Source organism: Suncus etruscus, chromosome 5, assembly GCF_024139225.1.
Source record: "Suncus etruscus isolate mSunEtr1 chromosome 5, mSunEtr1.pri.cur, whole genome shotgun sequence".
NCBI classification, from domain to species: Eukaryota; Metazoa; Chordata; class Mammalia; order Eulipotyphla; family Soricidae; genus Suncus; species Suncus etruscus.
The window spans coordinates 25,926,195-25,946,502 of record NC_064852.1 but is presented as its reverse complement, the minus strand read 5'-3'; the positions used below and the strand labels follow the sequence as shown (position 1 = coordinate 25,946,502).

The 20,308-nt window shown below is 44.2% G+C and overlaps 1 protein-coding gene across 3 annotated transcripts in view; it reads right to left on the bottom strand.

Annotated features, from left to right (window-relative positions):
- Positions 1 to 20,308, bottom strand: part of CGNL1 (cingulin like 1) — a 154,160-nt gene that overhangs the window by 24,833 nt on the left and 109,019 nt on the right. For all 3 annotated transcript variants that reach the window (XM_049773591.1, XM_049773590.1, XM_049773593.1), the window contains exon 9: positions 446 to 652. In XM_049773591.1, coding sequence (XP_049629548.1) covers positions 446 to 652 — 207 coding nt within the window. The remainder of the gene's footprint in view (positions 1 to 445; positions 653 to 20,308) is intronic.

Here is a 20,308-nt window from a genome sequence, read left to right as displayed (position 1 = left end):
GTGATAGTTAGATGGCCTTTTCAGTGTCTGGAGCCCTCTACTACATAAGAATGTTGAAGCCAAAGATATAGGACAGCAGGTGAGGTGCTTGTCTTGCATGTGGGCAACTAGGGCTCAATCCATGGCATTCCAGTTGGCCACCCAAGCCCTATTAAGAGTGATCCCCAAGTGTCAGGCCAAGAATAATCCCTAAGCACCACTGGGCCATGGCCCAAAAACAAAAATAAAAAATCCAGTAAACATCAACATGTTGAATGTTTCTGATGTCAGAAGAAGAGAAGGCTGGGGAGTCCAATGCCTTTACAGATGCCTTGCCCTGGGCCCTTTCCACATCCCTCAGTGTTCTTGTCCCAGTTACTCCCAGCAAAAGCTGCAGATCCTGGCCCACCCTTGAGACTGCCTCCAGGGAGAGATGCACCAGGTGGAGAAGTCTACTTGGCCTCACCTCCTGCTCCTTGAGTTTTTCTTGACTTTTGGCTTCCCGGCCTTCAGCATCTGCCACCTGAGCTCGAAGCCGACCAGCACTACGTTCCAGGGCACCCACATCTGCCTGTAGCTTCTTGTTTTCCTCTTGCAGTGCCCGTACATGCTGCTCAGCCCCAGCCTGGCTCTGCTCTGAAGCGCTGCTCCTACTGGCTAGGACCTCGACGTTCTGTAGACAACAAATGACAGCGGTGACTGTGGGCCTGTGTCTAGGTAGTTCTAGTGTGGGCCAGACAATCCTGCTATGACAACGTGTGACAGGTACTACACCCAGCCATGGCCAATTCCAGCATGTCACTAGCTGAGAATACAGAAATGGGCTCCTAGGCACCGATTCTGGACAACCTGTCTGATGGCCACTGTCATAAAGGAACAGCAGTGCATGGAGACAACCACAGTTCTATGCTGTTTAAAGTCACTTCCTGTCCTCTTAGAGGAAGTATTTGGCTATTCTTGCCCATGAAAGTCCTGAACAAGGCATCTTAATTTTAATTTAACACTCACTCTAAGAAGTGCCTGTTATTCTCCAGGCCAATATAAAGATGAAACTTAGCTACCATATCAGATGCCACCACACAGCTATACCCTGAACTTTTTCAGTCCAATAATTGATATATCACCTTTTCTTTAAAAAAAAAAAAAGAGCTTTAGGAGGTTGGAGAGATAGTACAGTGGTTTAAATACTTGCATTGTATGCTGTTAATCCAGTTTGATTCCTGGCACCACATAGGGCCCCCAAATCCCTCCAGGAGTAATCCTTGAACACAGAGCCAAGAATATGTCCTGAATATGGCTGGATTTGGCCCAACAGCCTCACCCACCACATAGGTTCACATAATGATCACAGACCAAATTCTGGCAAAAAAAAAAAAAAAAACCCTGGCAGAAAGGCAAAAATGATTATGTTTTGCAAAACAGTAAATGAAGGACCTTTCCAAGTTCATGATGTCAGTGGACTAAATACAAACCAGTTTTCTAACTACTGCTTTCCATCTACCAGCCTCCTTTTATGTGCAGAACCCCATCCTGATGAAGGACCATTCTATTTAAAGATTTTTTTTTCAATGTCCAGGAAATGGAATTGAAAATTTGCTGAGATTATTCTCTCTTGTGAGCACAAGCTTGAGGAGCATGTGCAATCCAACAACAGAGAGGAGTGGCAATAATTGCTGGATACTGATATTTCCAGATGGTACATGGGCTTTCAAATCTTGGCTTAAACAACCAGGAACGGTGGTTATGTGGCTTAGACCACAAGCACACATCACTTCACAGACCTCTCGCCTGTCTTCCGTCTATCCACAAAAAAGATGCCAACATCAGCAAATTGAATACTCTGAAACAGCCCTGCAGATATCTGTAAAGAAAGCAACCCTGAAAGGTCAAAGATTTGGCCTCAGAGGCTGTGGCACAGCTCACAGAAGAGTTCTCTTGTGTGGCCTTTCAGAGCTGTGAGTCCTCAGAGCAGTGAGTTTAGCGAGCAGCCTCGTTATCCCACTCCTAACCAATTGGAGATCTTCAAACCCTTTGATGCTTGGGGAAAGCTCAGCAAAAACAGGCTAATGATCAGAAGATGATGCGAGGGCACTGCTTTGAGAAAACAAGTCTAGAATCGCTCTTTCCATCCCAACTCCTCCATTAAAAAAAAGATTACAAAGCTCAGGCTATCAAGACAGTGTGGTGCTGGTATATGAAGACACGAAACTCAGTGGTATAGAATTAGGAGTTCAAAAATAAGTCTAACATAAACTGATTTCAACAAAGATCTTAAGACAATCCCACTGAGAAAGATTAGTCTCCAACAATTAGTCTCCAACTAATAGTGCAACAAGTGAATGATGACACACAAAAGAGCAAACAAACAGGCCCCTTCCTCACTCCACACACAGAAATTAACTCTGGATATATCCTGCATCAAAGTAGAAGATCTAAAACTGTTCTCAAAAGAAAATCAAGGTGCAAGTATTTGTGAGCAAGGAGTTGGAAAAGGCATCTGAGAAATGTTGTTAAAAATACAAATAAAATATGGAAAAAATAATTTAATCTATCTGTAAAATATTTGTGGTACGTATGGTGCATTTAGATGAAATGAAAAGGTTAACCCTAGGATGAGAGAAAAGTATTTACAAAAATCATCTACTTGATAAAAGTCTCATATCTGAGATATATGAAGAAGTCTAACTCAGTAAAAATAAGGTAAATAGCCCACTTTTCTAAAGGATGAATGACCCGAGAAGGCTTCAAGTCTCCCCCAAGCTCCCACTAAAGATGTTTATAAAGATGTTCCATATCAGCAGTTAGGAAGGAAATGCAAAAACCTAATGAGGTGTCATTTCACACCCTCTAGGAGAGCTAAAATTAAAGAAAGAGAACAGAGAGATCAGACAGAGTAACTAGAATGATAGGGTTCCACCCCTGCACTACATGAGCACAGCCAGTGAAGCCCTGGAGGCCTTTGCACACAGCTATGGGTGGTAGGTAGTTGTGTCTATTTCCCCCAAATAGGACACTTACAAATCATAGTACTAAAATTGGCCCCAAATAGGACACTCACAAATCATAGCACTAAAATTGGCCAACTATCACCAGAGGTGGTCTGGGAACCCTGAGCACTGCTTTTGAGCATCTCTCCCAGAAAACACATGGAGATCAGTCAAATAGCTCAATGGACTGAAACACATGATTTGCATAAGAGGTTTGAGCCCCAGCAGCACATGGTCCCAGAATCGCATGGAAAAAAAGGAGCAAGGAAGAGGAAGGGAGAGGGAGAGAATACTAAGTACTAGGGCAGAGGTAGAAAATCTGAACCTTCTACAAGTCTACTCCTAAGTAAATACCTGAAAGAAATAAAAACTTGCAAATGATGAGGCCAGAGTGACAGTACAGTGGGCAGGGCCCTTGAGTTGCATGTGCTGACCTGTGCTCAATTCCATCCCCAGCACCACGTACGGTTCTGGAGTACAGAACCAGGAGTAAGACCAGAGCACTGCAGGCTATGTCCCCGCTAACTGAAAACAAAACAAAACAAAAATTCTTGCAAATGACAAAACTTACAAATAAATGAACAACATGGGAATAACACCAATGCCATTAACTAAGGGCAAACAAGACTGTTGTCTCCACAGAATGGCCTCTTTGATCCCACCTACAAAGGAATACTTTTAGGTAGGACATGCATGAGCTGTGAAGGAGACAGTCTCAGAATATACCCTAATGTGTACATGCAATATCCAAAACAGAGAGAAAGGAAAAGATAGAGACACAGAGACAGACAGACAGGCAGGCAGGCAGAATACTAGGAGGAGGGAGAAATGTGAGAGTATCAGAGAAAATACAGAGGTTTCTTGAGGAGAGGGGTTGATAAAATGTTCCAACACTGTAAAGAGTTGGGACACTGGCAACACTGTAAACACATTGAAAACCACCAGGCCACATATTCCACACACCAGGATATATTTTACTCCAATGTAAATTAAATCAATATACTTTATTTTTGGGGAAATCAATATACTTTTAATATTCTATTCTTATTAATTATTCTATTTCATGTAATTTTTAATAACTCTGGTGGGATCCAAAATACAGTTTATTTATTGTTTAAGCTAAAAAAGTGGAAACTGTTAGACAAGTGATTTTGTGAATCTACTTTGTTTTGGGTTTGGAGCCAGGGTAATTTGTACTTTTTTGTGTTGTCAAGAATTGATCTCAGAACACTCTATGTGAAAACCTAATATGAATCTCTGTGCTTTGTACTTATACATCACCAGCAACTTGCAACTCAAGTTTCAATACCCTGATAGTTGAATTTAAAGGGGGGAAAAAGCCATTGGGACAAGTCGTGAAGGAGAGGAAGAGATCCAGGTCACCATGTCCTTGCTTGGTGAGAGCAAAGCACTGAGATGCATAGTGGGTGCTCTTTTAATCACCACCCCTCCAAATCTCAGGCAAAACAGAGGTTCATGCTGAAAACCATATCCAGTTTCATCTTAGCTGGGGCCTAACTGAGACCCTGATATACTGCATTGGGGAACCTAGATCAGGGTGAATGGACTGACTTTGATCTATCTCTCTGTATGAAAATCAAGGGAAGTGTTCTGCTAAGTCCAAGAATTTGAATCCCAATGGCTGGCAAGCTAGGAGGTATGTGGGAGATAGTCAAGCACCCCAGTTCAGACGGTGCCCCATCTTCACATGGCCACCTGTGCTGACGTTATAAATCCCACAGTGATCATTTAGAAAAAAGAAATTTTACCCTGTCTTCACTATATGGTAGAACACATATGTTTACAAAAAAAAAAAAAAAATCTAACTTAAGTCTCTGTTGGCAAATTCTGCCTCTTCCACATACTTCACTCACTACGTTCAATAAAGAACGTAGTAAAAATTCCATTTTCTAAATGGATCAGTCGTTTTAGTCAGAGTTGAAAAAAATTTTTTCGTCTTTCTTGGTTAAAGACAATTGCTTCTAACAAGTTCTTTTCCAGGACTTGCCAATGAATCAAAGAATGAATCCCAGGGCCCTCTCAAAGCCCAGAGTTTCTTGGATCTGTACTTGGTTCCAAAAGCTTCTTTTCGGACTCATGCACGTGGCAAAGGCAGACAAGCTAGGTCAAAGCCAGAGTTGGCAGCCATCCAGGCAGGAGATGCTGGAGGCAAAAAACAGCAGGACTTTGCCCAAGTGGCTGTTTCTCTGGTTCTCTGATTTTTGATGGTATATGCTGTGTATCATAAATTTAACCAGAGAACTCAGTCTCCAGAGATCTAGTGAATCTTCTCCATATCATGTTTTATTTTGTTTTTTGGCCACTAGCAATGGAGCTGCTTAGTCCTGGCTCTGTGCTCAGTGGGCCTTACAGAGAATTGGGAATCAAACCCAGATGGGCTGTGTGCAAGAATACTTCTCTGGTCTCCTACATCTATTCTTCAAAAGATCTTTGATATTTAACTGTAATTTATCATTCGTGCAGATCAATTTTATACCCCAAATGTAACATATATGTCACAGTAGGGCATCCCCACAAGGCACAAACATGTCTGTGTCCCTAAATTGTTTTCTAAAACTGGACCTAAATTCAAATCACACTGAGTGGATTTCTGTGCTTCTTGGAGATAAAGTTAAAAAGGCTTGTATGTGGGTATGTAAGGAAGCAGGTTCTCTCATTCTTGCTTCAGTGACTACTAATTGGTAAAAACCCTAGACCAGGGGTCTCAAACTCAATTTACCTGGGGGCCGCAGGAGGCAAAGTCAGAGTGAGGCAGGGTGGCATAAGGGATTTCACTTACCGAATATTTGCAATAAAAAATCGCATTAGTAAGAAAAAAAATTGCATTAACATTTGCATACCCCAAACGGAACTGCTTGGGGTATGCAAATGTTTAATGCAATTTTTTTCTTACTAATGTGCTTTTTATTGCGATTATTCTGTAAGCGAATAATCACGAATACTGCGATATTTGAAGGCCGACCGTGGGCCACAAAATGTTGTAAGGAGGGCCACAAAGGGCCCACAGGCCGAGAGTTTGAGACCCCTGCCCTAGACAGTGGTTTGGAAATTGCAGTCTCTTTTTTTTTGGGGGGGGGGGCACACCCAGTGACGCTCAGGGGTTACTCCAGGCTATGTGCTCAGAAATCACTCCTAGCTTGGGGGAACCATATAGGACACCAGGGGATCAAACCGAGGTCCTTCCTAGGCTAGCTCGGGCAAGGCAGGTGCCTTACTACTTATGCCACCACCGCTCCAGCCCCAGAAATTGCACCAGTCTTTATACTTCTGAAGAGCCTCCTCTATCCTGGGTCCTGAGTGAGTCTAAGGTGACATGGAAACAGGATTATATTTTGGTTTGGTTTTTAATTTTAATCAATAATTTTTTAATTGAGTCCCCATGAGATACAGTTACAACGTCGTTCATGATTGCGTTTCAGTTATGGGTACTCCAGCACCTATCCCGTCACCCATCCCGTCACCATTCCTACCACTTCCTTCTTTTTTTTCCTTTTAGGCACTGTGGTTGGCAATATTGTTACAGAAGGAGGATCATGCATATTACTTTATTTCCTCTCAGCACCCAGTTCTTGTCCAGAGCGATCATTTCCAAGTATCGTCATAGTGGTCCCTTTTCTGCTCTAACTGCACTCTCTTCGTGGCAAGCTTCCTTCCATGGACTGGTCCTCCTGGCCCTCTTCTCTACTGTCTTTGGAAATTATTACTAAACTATCTTTTTTTCTATACCCTGCAAAGAAACGTGATCTTTCTATGTCTATTCCTCTACCCCCGAATCATTTCACTCAGCATAATACTCTCCATATCCAAACGTATAAGCAAATTTCATGACATCATTTTTCCTAACTCCCAATTCTTATAGAAATTACATCAGTTCAACAACATCCTGTGCAGCTGGGGTGAATGGGAATGAGAAAACAAGGGAAATATAGGGAAAGAATAGTGCACCTGGGAAACTTGTGAGTACATGAGGAAAAAGGAAGGAGGGAGGTGAGATCTTTATTTATTCTCTTGGCTACACAAGAATGTAACTTGAGGTAGAGAAACTGGATTATGGACAGAGGCAGATGTATTTCATGCAAACTCCTAACTTGGGAATTCTGAACTATGCCAATTCAACAGACACTGATTTTTAAAAACAGACAAATTTTAAGGTGCTGCAATTTGTATTATTTCAGTCACATTCAAGTGTGAGCCACTGGTGGTACACACAGGCATCACTGTGTTAAGCACCAGAGACTGAATGCCTGCTTTGTGTACAGGAAGCTCTATTTACATTTACCATATTTGCAGGCGTATAAGATGACCCTTCAACCCATGAAAAACTTCCTAAAAGTAGGGAGTCATATAATATGCTGGTATATGGCATGCTGAAACTTGTTCCAGCTTCAGGGACAAGTGATCCGCACCCCTCTTACTTTTAAGAAGTAACTTACTTTTAAGACTTTTAGGAAGTTTTTCATGGGTTGAAGGGTCGTCTTATACACCGGCAAATACGGTACATGTAATAAAGTTAATTTACATGAGATAAAGTTTGAAGCCTCTGAAGCAACAATCCTCAACTTCTGTTCCAGGAGCAGCCCAATAGCTCCAGAGTGGGAGAATTCTCCTACACATACACACATGCATGTACACACAAGGAACAAAACAGTCACACACACCCGGCCCCCACTCGCATCAGTTCTCAGATCCTCCATCCTCTGGCAGCCCTCTGCAGCCTGTTCGAGGTCCCCGTGGGCCACAGTAGAGTGTGGAGCAGCTGAGCAAACAGAACAATGCTCCAACCCTCCCACGCGACCTTCCACATTTAAGAGATTTCTTTTCCCCCACAACTGGGCGAGTAGGAAAGGTTCGGCTCGATGACCTGGTCTTGCACTTCTTTACATTTTACACCAAAGCCCTAAAGACAATATGAGTTGAGAGAAATGCCTGTGCCTCTGAGGAACCCCTTCCCAGGCCTGGGCTTTTCTATGAGGATGCATGGACTGTCAGATACCTTTTCTGTCCAGCCCTGTCTCCTCACATACAGCTGCCATTGTGATATTCCAGACAAATGTGTCATCACCCAAAGCTCTCTTCCCACCTACCCAGTATGGTACACACCTCCAAAGAATAGAAACATAACTCAACTTAGGGACAGGACAGCGATACATCCTTGGCAGCACAAAGGGATAAACACTGGGTGCCAGCTCCTTTCCTAAGCTGTGGAAGAGATCTGGACTTACTATACACACAGACCCAGTGATGCTACAGATCTGGGCCAGTCACTGTTATGACAACTCCACAATTGTCAAAATTGTCACATTTCCCAAATGGCTGGATCTCTGCACAGTTCAGGCACAGTGCATGGAACCCTTGGCCCACCTCCAGAGGGCAAAGCTGTACATGGTTACCAGCCTCCAAACAAATAGGTGTCAAGAAAGAGAAAACAGAGCAGCATAATTCTTAAAGAAATTTTTCCAGGGCAACTGCATTGGCACCAAAAATAAGCCCCAACCTGGCTTTATCCCACCTCATTGTCAAAAGCAAGCAGGGTGTGGTGATTGGCTAACTCATGGGCAATTAAGTCCCATTGCACAACTGAGGGTGGAAAGTTGGTAGTAATGAAGAAATTCTTCCAAAAGAGACAGTACAGCAAGTTTCCACGTGTTACACTGCTAAATCCCAATACTTCTGAAAAGAGATAAATTTTAACCATCTTACTTGAAGGGCACAAGAGGAGGAAGACAATTGTATGTATTGTCTGTCTGTCTTCCTGTCTCTCTCTCGAGTAGTCATGGGGTGGGGGAGTGGGGGGGGGGCAACACACTTCCCTCTGGATAACAGGTGGCCGCACGGTGGGGCCCTGTCACTTGTCCTAGTTCACATACAACACTCAGACAGCAAGTTTTACTAATTAACAGGGTCCTTGCCTGGGCCAGCTTGGGTGTCTTTTCTATCCCTCTATTTTGCTGAATGAGAAGAAACAGCTGAGGCGTGGAGGGCTACAGTCCAGGGATGGAATGTGAGTCTGTCAGTGCAAGTGGTAAACCCTGGCCTGCAGAAACCTACTGGTCGCCCAAGGGCAGGTCAGCTCCCATTAGGCCATTATATCCATAAGTGTCTGATTTTACTTCTGGGGAGACCTTATCTCCTTTGGATGGTGCAAAAACCAAGTTCACTGATGATATGTTCAAGCTTCCCCAAGCTGCAACCATCTTTTAGGTGCCTTCAAAACAGCTCTACACAGCCAAATGGTGGTACATCAACAGCATGTGGCCTCTCCAAGGGACACCCTTCCCCATTCTTTTGCTCCCCAAAAGCCTGAAGCAGGGCTGAGTTCTGAGCTTCTTGCATGTTCCCAGGGGCACAGAGGGCACAGGTCTATAGTTGCCTGCTTCAGAAGGAAGCTTCAGTTTTATGAAAGGCAACTTAGACTTTCCAGCTGTGTAGCTCCAGGCTCAACTGCTGGATCAAGTTTGCCAGAAAAATTTGTGTGCTGAGGACAATGTGAGATAGCTTTGGCAGACACAGATGCTGGGAGACCAGCAAAGTCCAGCTACACCTTTGAGGACATGTGGCAGAATTTCTCTAAGGATAGCTCAGCCAGAGTGACCCCTAAGTACAGAGCCAGAGGTAACCCTTAAGCACCACCAGGAGTGCCTCCATCCCCCAAATGAGGCAATATCTGGAGTATAAAAGGAAAGCCAAGGAAACAGGGAGCAGCTAGGGTACAGCCAAGTAGGGCCAAGAAACAGGTTCCAGACCAGCAGCAGGACTCAGCAAGGGGACACAGGTGACAGTTTCAGCTGCAGGAAAGCACACAATGGATAGAGAATGGCACAGGGACAAGACCAGACTGCCACACACTGCTAGCAGGCTGATAGTGAGAATAAGACTTAGGAAGTCGTAACTAGATGGGGCTCTAAAGAACAGGAAAAGTGAAATTGTTCACAAGTGAAAAGAGAGACCTGGACATTGGGACTCTTGACATGAACCATCTATTAATACTACAATAAATTAACTTCTTAAGCATCTAATTTCTGCCTACAAATCTTTCAGACTATTCTTCAGAACTCACATTAGGAATAAACCCATTTTCAGGCTAACACTGCTACTGAGATGAACAGAAAGTTACCACAGCAGACCATACCTCCCACCTCAGCTCACTAACTTACTATAATTCAGCCAGCTTAACTGTACTGTGTTTAATGGACGACTGTTGGCACCCTGTATTCTTTTCATTGGCTTGATGGTAATTTTCCTGCTTGCAGAACCACCCAAAAGATACTCCCTTTTTAATCATGTTCCATTACCCAGTCTTTCCTACAGTAACTCAGTGATTATGTAGGTTAAAAATACCTTCAGTTTTCTTCACGACCATGTAAAACAAGTTAAAATGCCACACTGCACACTGCACTCACAGCCCTAGACAAAAATCATGCTAACAAACTATTCGTGGTGGGATTGGAGCTGGACCATAATAGGCCTAAAGCTCAACTACTAATAACTCTTTAAATCATGGTGGCTTAATAAAACATGTTTTTAAAGTACTTTATTACTTAAGAATAAATGAAATAGGGGCCCGAAGAGATAGCACAGCAGCATTTGCCTTGCAAGCAGCCAATCCAGGACCAAAGGTGGTTGGTTCGAATCCCAGTGTCCCATATGGTCCCCCGTGCCTGCCAGGAGCTATTTCTGAGCAGACAGCCAGGAGTAACCCCTGAGCACCGCTGGGTGTGACCCAAAAACCAAAAAAAAAAAAAAAAAAAAAAAAAAAAAAAGAATAAATGAAATAACTCACAATTGCTGGCAGAATGCACTGGACTAAATACCTTGCATACTGCTGGCCTGGGTTTGATCCTCAGCACCACACAGGGTTCCCCAAGCACCACCAGGAGTGATTCCCTGAGCACTGCTGAATGTGGTCCAGCAAGCCAAGCCAACAAAATAAGAAATAAATTAAGAGGAAAAAAGAATTCATGTCAATCATTAAAAACTACTTGCTTGGTTGCATGCCTCGTCCCTCAGGACCAATGATCTATGCAGACAAATCCCAGCACTATCCAGTCCCCCAGGGACTTGGTCTTGAGCACAGGAAATCAGCTAGCACTGGCCCTAAAAGGGCAGCAGTGTGAAGGTAAGTCCCTGAGCCAGGAGAGATCTTCAAGAGCTACTCTCACCAGTAGGGCCCTGAGCACTGCCCCTGCACTTGCCCCCCACTTTTTTTTTTAATTTGCGGCACCATGATTTACAAAAATATTCATGATAGGGTTTTGTGCACAGATGTTCCAGTCTCATATTTTCCTAATCATGGTCCCCTTTCCCCCACCATTATCTTAGGGTCCTTCCCTACTCCAGGCACAATTCAGTGAACCACTTCTCTAATTCAGTTGCCTTTAGCGATTTGTTTTTCCCTTACTATGTTTCTTTATGGCCTACACATGAGAGATCATTCTGTGTCTGTCCCATGCTGATTGACCCTAATTTTTAGAGTAGGAGAAAGGAATGTGCTGTACCACTAAACAGCATTTAGGGAGCACAGGGTTAGAGACGTTTAGTTATTCTTTTGCCTTTATCTTTATAATAGCCCCCACTTTAAAAACAAAAACAAGGGCCTGGAGAGATAGCATAGCGGCGTTTGCCTTGCAAGCAGCTGATCCAGGACCAAAGGTGGTTGGTTCGAATCCCGGTGTCCCATATGGTCCCCCGTGCCTGCCAGGAGCTATTTCTGAGCAGACAGCCAGGAGTAACCCCTGAGCAACGCTGGGTGTGGCCCAAAAACCAAAAAAATGAATGAATGAATGAATGAATGAATGAATAAATAAATAAATAAATAAATAAATAAATAAATAAATAAATAAATACAAAAACAAAAACAAAAGGATCTCTCTAAGTTCTATTTCCAACAGATAAAAGCCTCCCATGGCACTTTTAAGACAGCATTTCCTACCCCATTGGGCCACGTCTCCATTAACTCCATAAACACAAGTAATCTCTGGCTTACAGGACCTTGTGTCCTCCCTGCTATAGTCAGCTCAGTCCTTCAGAGAGCAACAAGTAGGCAGGGGGGTCACCTGGACACTTTCCAGAGTACAGAACTCCATAAGGTCAGGAGAAATGGAAAGAGGGGTAGAGGCAGGATAGAGCCTGGTCCCACAGTCCTATTCATTCCACTGCTCACAGAGCAGACAGGTTCACAGACACCCAGAACTAGCCTGTTGTCAAGCATGGCATGTCCAACAGGTTGAACAGGATATAGGAAGGCAGAACAAACAAGAAGGTGCTCCCGAGTTCTGGCCACTAAAGAAAGGCAGTGATCCACCAAGATAAAGCAAAGGCTCAGCCAGGACACCAGCAGGACTCAATCCAGCCCATGGTTCCACACTGTGCCCTGTGTTATAAAGTCTGTCCCTGACCTGTGCTGGGGAGCCCATCTCTGGCTTAATCCTGGAAGCCTCTCAGGCCCTATCACACAGGGACCTACCTCTAACACCCACAAAGCTACCAACCGTTATAGGTCTGTACCTGTTCAGGACTGACTGGGAAAACTTTGCACACAGCCTCACTGGCCTGTAACCTAGAGATTTCATGGCTTCCCTAGGTTCTTCGCCTCCATCTGCCCCAACCCTAGGGGAGTCTCCTGCCAAGGACCTGCTAACCTACTACCAAAGTCCTGAGAGCCTTGCAGTCAGGGTTCCACTGCTGTCTGCTCCTCTTTGATTCCTGATTTTATTCTTCCCACACTCATGGAAACTATAATGGCCCTCAGGTTGACATACATTGGTCCAATTCTGCCCTGCCTCCTAACCCTGTGGTCAGTGCCAGTTAGTTTCTTGGGGAAAAAAGAGAAAGGGGCCAGAGAGATGGGAAAGGAGATTAGGCCGTGCTTTGCATGCTGCAAACTCAGGTTCAATCTCAGCAATGCAGAGGTCCCCATTGTCCTGCCAGGACACTGAGTTCAGATAGAAGCCCTGAGAACAGATCAGTGTGCACTCCCCCCCCCCCCAAAAAAATGGAAGAACCAAAAAAAAAAAGCCAAGATCTCTTCCACTTAGTATCCATTCCTCCTATTCTTCTCTCACTTTATGGCCAACAAGGTTCATTCACCCTGTTTCATCTTCCATCAACCCCTGCGGAACTTGAACAGGGACTAACTTGCCACTGAGGCTCTAGGCTGGTGAGTGAGTGCATGTGTGCCTGAGTGAGTGAGTCATTCATTCATTCAGTCAGTCAGACAGTCAGTCAGTAAGTCAGAATTCCATGGCCTCCCACTACTTAATTCTTTAGCCAATGGATTGCAGGAAGGTCTAAAGCAGTGAGAGATGGAAACACCAGCATTAGGCTGGACAGCTCAGGGAGCAGACACAACCCCTGGGTGGCCTTGCTGATAGGAAACACAGGCAACACCAAGCCCAGAACTGGCCCCTAGTTCCCAGGCCAAGTCAGGCTAAGTAAATTCTTTTTTTTTTTTTTTTTTTTTTGTGGTTTTTGGGTCACACCCGGCAGTGCTCAAGGGTTATTCCTGGCTCCAGGCTCAGAAATTGCTCCTGGCAGGCACGGGGGACCATATGGGGTGCGGGGATTCGAACCGATGACCTCCTACATGAAAGGCAAATGCCTTACCTCCATGCTATCTCTCCGGCCCCAGGCTAAGTAAATTCTATGGCTCCATGGATGCTTCTAAGTGTCTTGGTATCAAATATCTACAGAATTAGTCACCAAAGAAATGCACACACGATCCCTGTACATCTATTTTATTTACTTATTATTTATTGATTTCATTCAACATATAATTACTGCATGGCATGTGCTAGACCAGCTTTTATTACCTTCTCTAAAAACCTAACCTAAACAAAAAAAATAAAATAAAATAAAAACCTTACCTCAATTTATAGCAATGTCTCTGAGGAAATTCTTTCAATTTCCCAAAGTCCTATATTAGCACTCTCCATTTTCCTAAGCTAACCCCCAGTTAGCAGGATGGCACTTTTCCCTTCACATCCTATGGTGCCTGGCTGTAGCAGGCTTCAGTGCATTATGGCCTCTTAGGCCCATGTCTTGGGGAACTAGACACTCCTTTTTAAAAAATAGTTCAAGGCCCAAGTAAGGTCCCAATCTCAATTTTTCACAATTTTATAAACTTTTCATAAATTCCTGGAAGGTACAGGACCAGAAATGGCATGAAGCTAAGCTAATGTCATCTGTTCTAGCTCCTCTTTCCCAGATGGTCAGACGGGGGAGTAGAGTCACTTCCCAGCCACTGGGGGAACTGTTGGATTCACATGCTAATTTCCCCTGGAACCAACCCTCCTGCTCCTGGCCATACAACTCCACACACACATTCACCCCCACTAGTCCATGGAACTCTTTGCTCTTATCCGGCTCCAGGAAAACACAGAAGAGACTATCTTATCTTTCTCTTGCTGACAGTGGCTGCATGCCAAGGGGAAAGGGTGTGAAATAAAAACATTTGACACTTCCTTCTTAGCCCAAAAGATGCATTTTTCTCATTAAGACTCCCTTACCCCAAGACCTAAATTGGGTCCCCATCTTGTCCCTTGAAAACTGGCTGCCCCAATGCTAACACACACCTCACACCCAGCACATAGATATGAATAAGCTGACTGAAATAAGACTGTCTCTGTGAACCAGATCAGCTCCAGGAATGAATGACTCCTGAACACAGAGCACATGATAGGTCAAATTCAAACTTTTCATGACTTTCATATGTTTACTGGGTCTATCTCTTCTATCTGAACCTGCCTGAGTCTTTTTTTATTTTTGAGCCATACCCATGGTACTCAGGGATCCTCCTGGCAGGGTTCAAGGGATCCTATGGGATATTGGGGATCAAACTCAGGTCAGCCATGTGCAACAGTCTTCCCCCTATACTATCTCCAGCCCCAGTTTTCCACTTGCCCTCTGAGCCACATAAGAGACCTCGCCACACTGAGAACTTTCAGGCATACTCTCACATACCTCTATTGTAAAGGATCCAGAACCATCTTGGAAAAGCACCACTCCACCACACCCCCAAAACAACTATAAAATGCAGCATTACTCCCAAAAGTATTTTCATAAAATAGGATACGAGTCTTTAAAAACAGGAGTTTCTGTGGCCAGGTCATCCTGAAAAAACTCTGAGAATTGAATCATTTCTTTAAGAATTATGACCAAAATGCAGTCCACAAAATAAAGCCATTTAAACTTCCAGTCATCAGGAGCCACTTAACTTGCCCCCCACAGACCCTAAAATCTGTCTCAGTACCCAGTACAAGCTCTGGTGCTGCCTTCTTCTCAGATGTGCCTCACTGATCAGGGATCTATCTTCCTCTCTCTCTGATCCATTCCCAGGTGCTACAGCAAAAAAAGGGTGTTGTGAATCTCAATTCATACCATGTCACTCCTTGCTCAGAGGACCCCAAGGCAAGGCTCCCCCGGGTTAAGGACAGAAACAATATGTGGGGTTCTTTTTCATCCCTCATCAGAGACTCAAGCTGCAGGGCAGTTAGGATCTCCTGGATTAAAACTCAAACCTATGACCTCACACTTGCATGGGCCTGTCCTTCACCAGTGGGCCCCCTTCCAGGTTTTTCTTAACAGGGGTCACAAATGGCCAGACTGTCATAACTTCAGTTCATGCAGGGTTTGAACTAAGTGCCTAGTGCTTGCCACTAAGCCATAAACGATCTCAACTTGGTGGGCCAGGCCTTTGCTTTATGACATATCACAATTCTGCTCCTCCTTCATCCATCCCTCTAATTTTCACCTTAATCTCCAATCCTTCACAGGCTTGTCTGGAAGACTCTTCCTATTAGCTCCAATTCAACCCAATCATGACCTCACAGTCCAAATCTCCTGGAGGTCAATTCTAACCTGCTCTCTTCCATGAGAGTTAATTTATCTGGATCATCACCCCATATATCCTTATATTCTCTCCCATTAAGTTGTCCAGCACTGTGAGGGTAAGGAGCAAATGTCTACTTTTGATCTTCTGGTTTAACTCAAGTGGGAAGAGCAGAAATTGATGAAGTGCAGGATAGAGAGAAAACACCACAGCAAGTGAGATAGGAGATGGCAAGCTCATGCCTCTGCCTAGGATAGATGGGGAAAGCTGTTCAAAGCTGGCAGACAGGCAAAGGGCAAGAGATAACAGAGACACAAAGCTGCAGGTGCCAAGTCTGGAAACACTCAAGGACCAGTTTTCTGATTTACTACACCTGTGCCCTCAAAGGGTATGAAGATTTTGTGGCTCACTCTCTAACATGTAGTAGGGATCACTTAAACATAGGACATGTGGGTTGGGCTTGCTCACTAACTGCACATGGTGGGGGGGGGGTGCACCTCTTTTGCACAGCATGTACGTCAGTAGGCTAGTTAGCCCCTGGAGATGAAAGCCTACATGTGCATATTTTTAGGGTGGTCTGGCCCACCCTAACTGTGCATTCCTCAGAGACCAGAGCCCTCTCTCCAACTCCACTCCATGGAGAGCAGCTGTCCCCCATCATTTCCCTCCTGATGATGCATCAGCAGTCATGAGGGTCAGGTCACTCCAGACCCTTTTCTGTGGGTTCTGTCTCTGCAGGATCAAAGGTGAAGTTCTACAGTCTCCTTCCCGGCCTGTCTACAACAGGGAGATGCATGCCAGACTCTTCTCCTAAAATCTATTTGAAGCCAAAGGAGCCCCATGGAGAACCATCCAGTCCCACCCCCTTCCCTGATCTAACCAATCCTGTTCTTTGTTTCACAAAACAAATAGCTGGTTCCTGCCAGGAAAGCCTAGGGCAGATGAGGTGCACAAACACAGGAGCAAACAAAGAGGCTTTCTTGTCCAAGGACAGCTTCCTGTTGCAATGACATGGCCACCGGTGGCCTCTGTTTGAAGTGACCACGTGCACCTCAGGCCCACAGGGAGCTGAGTAGCCCCTGTCAAAACACACACACACACACACACACACACACACACACACACACACACACACACACTTCTGCTATCCCAATCTGACAACTGATATGCTGCTTCCAAAACAGATCAAAGAAACAGAATAGCAGGTAGGGCACTTTGTCTTACATGTGGTCAACCCAGGTTCAATCCCCAGCATCATGTATGGTCCCCTGAACCCTGTCAAGAGTAATTCCTAAGCACAACTGGGTGTGGTCCAAAAACCAAAACCAAAAGTCTAAGCATTTTTTGCATCCCTGATTTGAGAACGTCCTGAATGGATTCCGTGTGGTCAGTAACTTCATTCTTTGTAGCACTGCCCAATTTTACTGACAGGAAAACTGAGGCTCAGACTAAGGCTGAGACGTCTCAAATTCGACAACCAGAATTCAGAATGGGTCTGACTAAACTCCAAAGCCTGGTGAGCGCAGTGATCATTCCTTTCACAAACTTTCCAGGTACTCAAAGGAAGACTGCACCAAGCCCAAATATCATGCCTAGAATGACTCTCAACATGCTGAAAAAAAAAAAAAAAAAAAAAAAAAAAAAAAAAAAAAAAACAGAATTCTTTGGAAAGAGCCACATTTGGGATTTAAAACCCTTCAGAAAAAGCAAGCAGGCTATCCAGGGCTGCTTATCCTGACTTAGTGCTCTTAGTGACTTTGGGAGCATATCCCACTTTTAGGTGAATGACCCTGTAAATATTTCCCCTGGAAATATACACGTCCTTCCTCTTGTTTTTCACTCTTTATCTCCTCTCATTGCCAAGATTCAGAAGCTCCATTCTAGTTAGTCTTGATTATCAGTCTTGCTTTTATACGCAGCATTTATCTGCACCGCTAAGACATTTGTGGCTTCCTAGAAATGTGCCTTCATTTTTCTTTTCAATTAGCTATGTTTCATGCTTCCAAAGATATCTTTTTATATAAAACCAGATGCCTTCCTAATTCCCCACCCTTTACACAGGATTAACTAAAGCCACAAAGGATCATTATTGAAGTCAATTTATAGGGCTGGAGGTATAGCTAAGAAGTGGATTACTTGTCTACTTTGTGTGAGGCTTTCTTTCCATCAGGAAGGAAGGAAGGAAGGAAGGAAGGAAGGAAGGAAGGAAGGAAGGAAGGAAGGAAGGAAGGAAGGAAGGAAGGAAGGAAGGAAGGAAGGAGGGAGGGGAGGGAGGGGAGGGAGGGAGGGAGGGAGGGAGGGAGGGAGGGAGGGAGGGAGGGAGGGAGGGAGGGAAGGAAGGAATGGGAAGGGAAGGGAAGGGAAGGGAAGGGAGGGAAGGGAGGGAGGGAGAGAGAGAGGGACGAAGAAAGGAAGGGAGGGAGGAAGGAAGAAAGAGGAAAGGAAGGAAGGAAAGAGGGAAGGGAGGGAGGAATGGAAGGAGGAAAGAAAGAAGGAAGGAAGGATAGGAAGGAAGGAAGGAAGGAAGGCAGGAAGGAAGGACGGACGGAAGGAAGGAAGGAAGCAAGGAAGGAAGGAAGGAGGAAGGAAGGAAGGACTGAAGGAAGGAAGGAAGGAAGGAAGGAGATGGTTAAGGGGGTTGGCAACTGTGCCAGGCTCTGAGGTCATGCCTAGAAACTCAAGTTTCCAGGGAACACCCTTGGCTAAAATTGACTGGACAGGATGAGCTGAGCTTTGTGGCACCATCACAAGTAGCAGGGATTTAGGAAAGAACAGACAGAAATATTCCAAGTCATTTTGGGACAGAAAATAGAATCCACAGCCGTTTACAATTAATCAGACAGTTAGAGTCTGGACCAAATAGCCCCCAGGGAAAAGAATTGAAAGTTCAGGGGACTGAATCCCACCATATAATAGAGCCCATGCGGTTCATTAAAGTTCTATTTCCATTTTAAAGAAATTAATCTTAAGTTTTATTTTATTTGGAGGGCCTTCCCAACCATGCTCAAAGAATCTGGGGTTCAGTCCTGGCCATTCTCAGCCAACAGGCAGGACAGCTGGAGGCTCAGTTGAAGGATGCAAGATTGCTAGGGCATGAGGTTTGGCATCAAGTCAGGTTGGGCCACATGCATGGCAAGTGCCTTCAGCCCTAACACTATCCTGTTCATAGATTCACATTTACATTTTTAATGAGTCTAAAGATAAGCTACTGCCAATAAAAATTCAGGTGCAGAAAGGCCTGAGAGAGAGGGCTAGGGGCAAAAGTGGATGTGGTCACACCCTAGATTTTATCAGAACAGTAGCAGGAATCTAGAAATGAGTAGAGAAGAGAGAATTATTTGTATTCCCATCATAAAAGTTTGGCCTCGATTTTAGAACACAAATCCTTCTACCCCCTATTCCCACCCGGTGCATTATCTAATTACAAGTCATCAGATGGTTTCACCTTTGGACAAAAGTCACAAGCTGAACCTATAAATGTGATGTTTTTCAAAGGCAAGCACAGGCATATAAAAATCATGGCTCAGCATCTGCATTTCAATGCCATGCGAGGTTAAATTATGCAGTGATTTCCAGGTTGATATCTCTAGTGCCCTCATGAATCTATACTACAGGTGCAGCCATGGCCTGAGAATATATCCTTAACCCTCTAATCTTAAAGAACAAGCTTGAGCTTCTTGGTTCTCACACTATGTCTCAGGGTTTTTTTGTTTGTCATTTGATTTATCTTGGCACCATACCCTGTCCCTACCCACCATATGATCTTTCCAGCATTAGACTTTCACTTACCCTCTTAGCTCCAGTCCTAGAACCAGTTATATTTAATCATATATATAATATGTATATATATATGATTAAAGTGCAATTAAGAGTTTCTTAACTAACTTAATTAATAACTTCCTGGTTAGTTCTTAATATCCCTGTCAGAAAAGTTACTAATGTCTCATAGAACCACAAGATGGAGAAGACAGAATTTAAGAATTTGTAATACTGAGACAGGAGAGATAATATGGTGAATAGAGTACAGGCTTTGCACACAGCCAACCTGGGTTCAGTCCCTATCAACCCAGTGGATCATCCAGCTCCTGGCAGGAGTGATCACTGAGCGCAAGGCATGGGTAAGCCCTGAGCACAGCCAGGTTTGGCAAAGGAGAAAAAAAGCCAAGAATGAAAAGAATCTGCCATCTCACTAAAACCACACATTGGTCAGTCAGGACTTTGATACCTTTGGTAGCATGCATGGGAAAGGGTCAGCATTTCTGGGAGGGCTGTACAGTGTACCTGTGATGACCTACTAGGACATGTCAAGGTCATTCTGAGGCTTGGATCCTCCATTCTACATCTAATCCTTAAAAGTAAAAGTACCAAGAAATTTCTCTAGTCTCTTCAACTTAATCTCATGAATTTCTAATCCCTTGTTCCTGATGTAGAGATTCTAAAGCATTCTAAACCTGAGCTCTTGACACCCAAAGGAGCTGGTTCCCTCTGGCTGTCA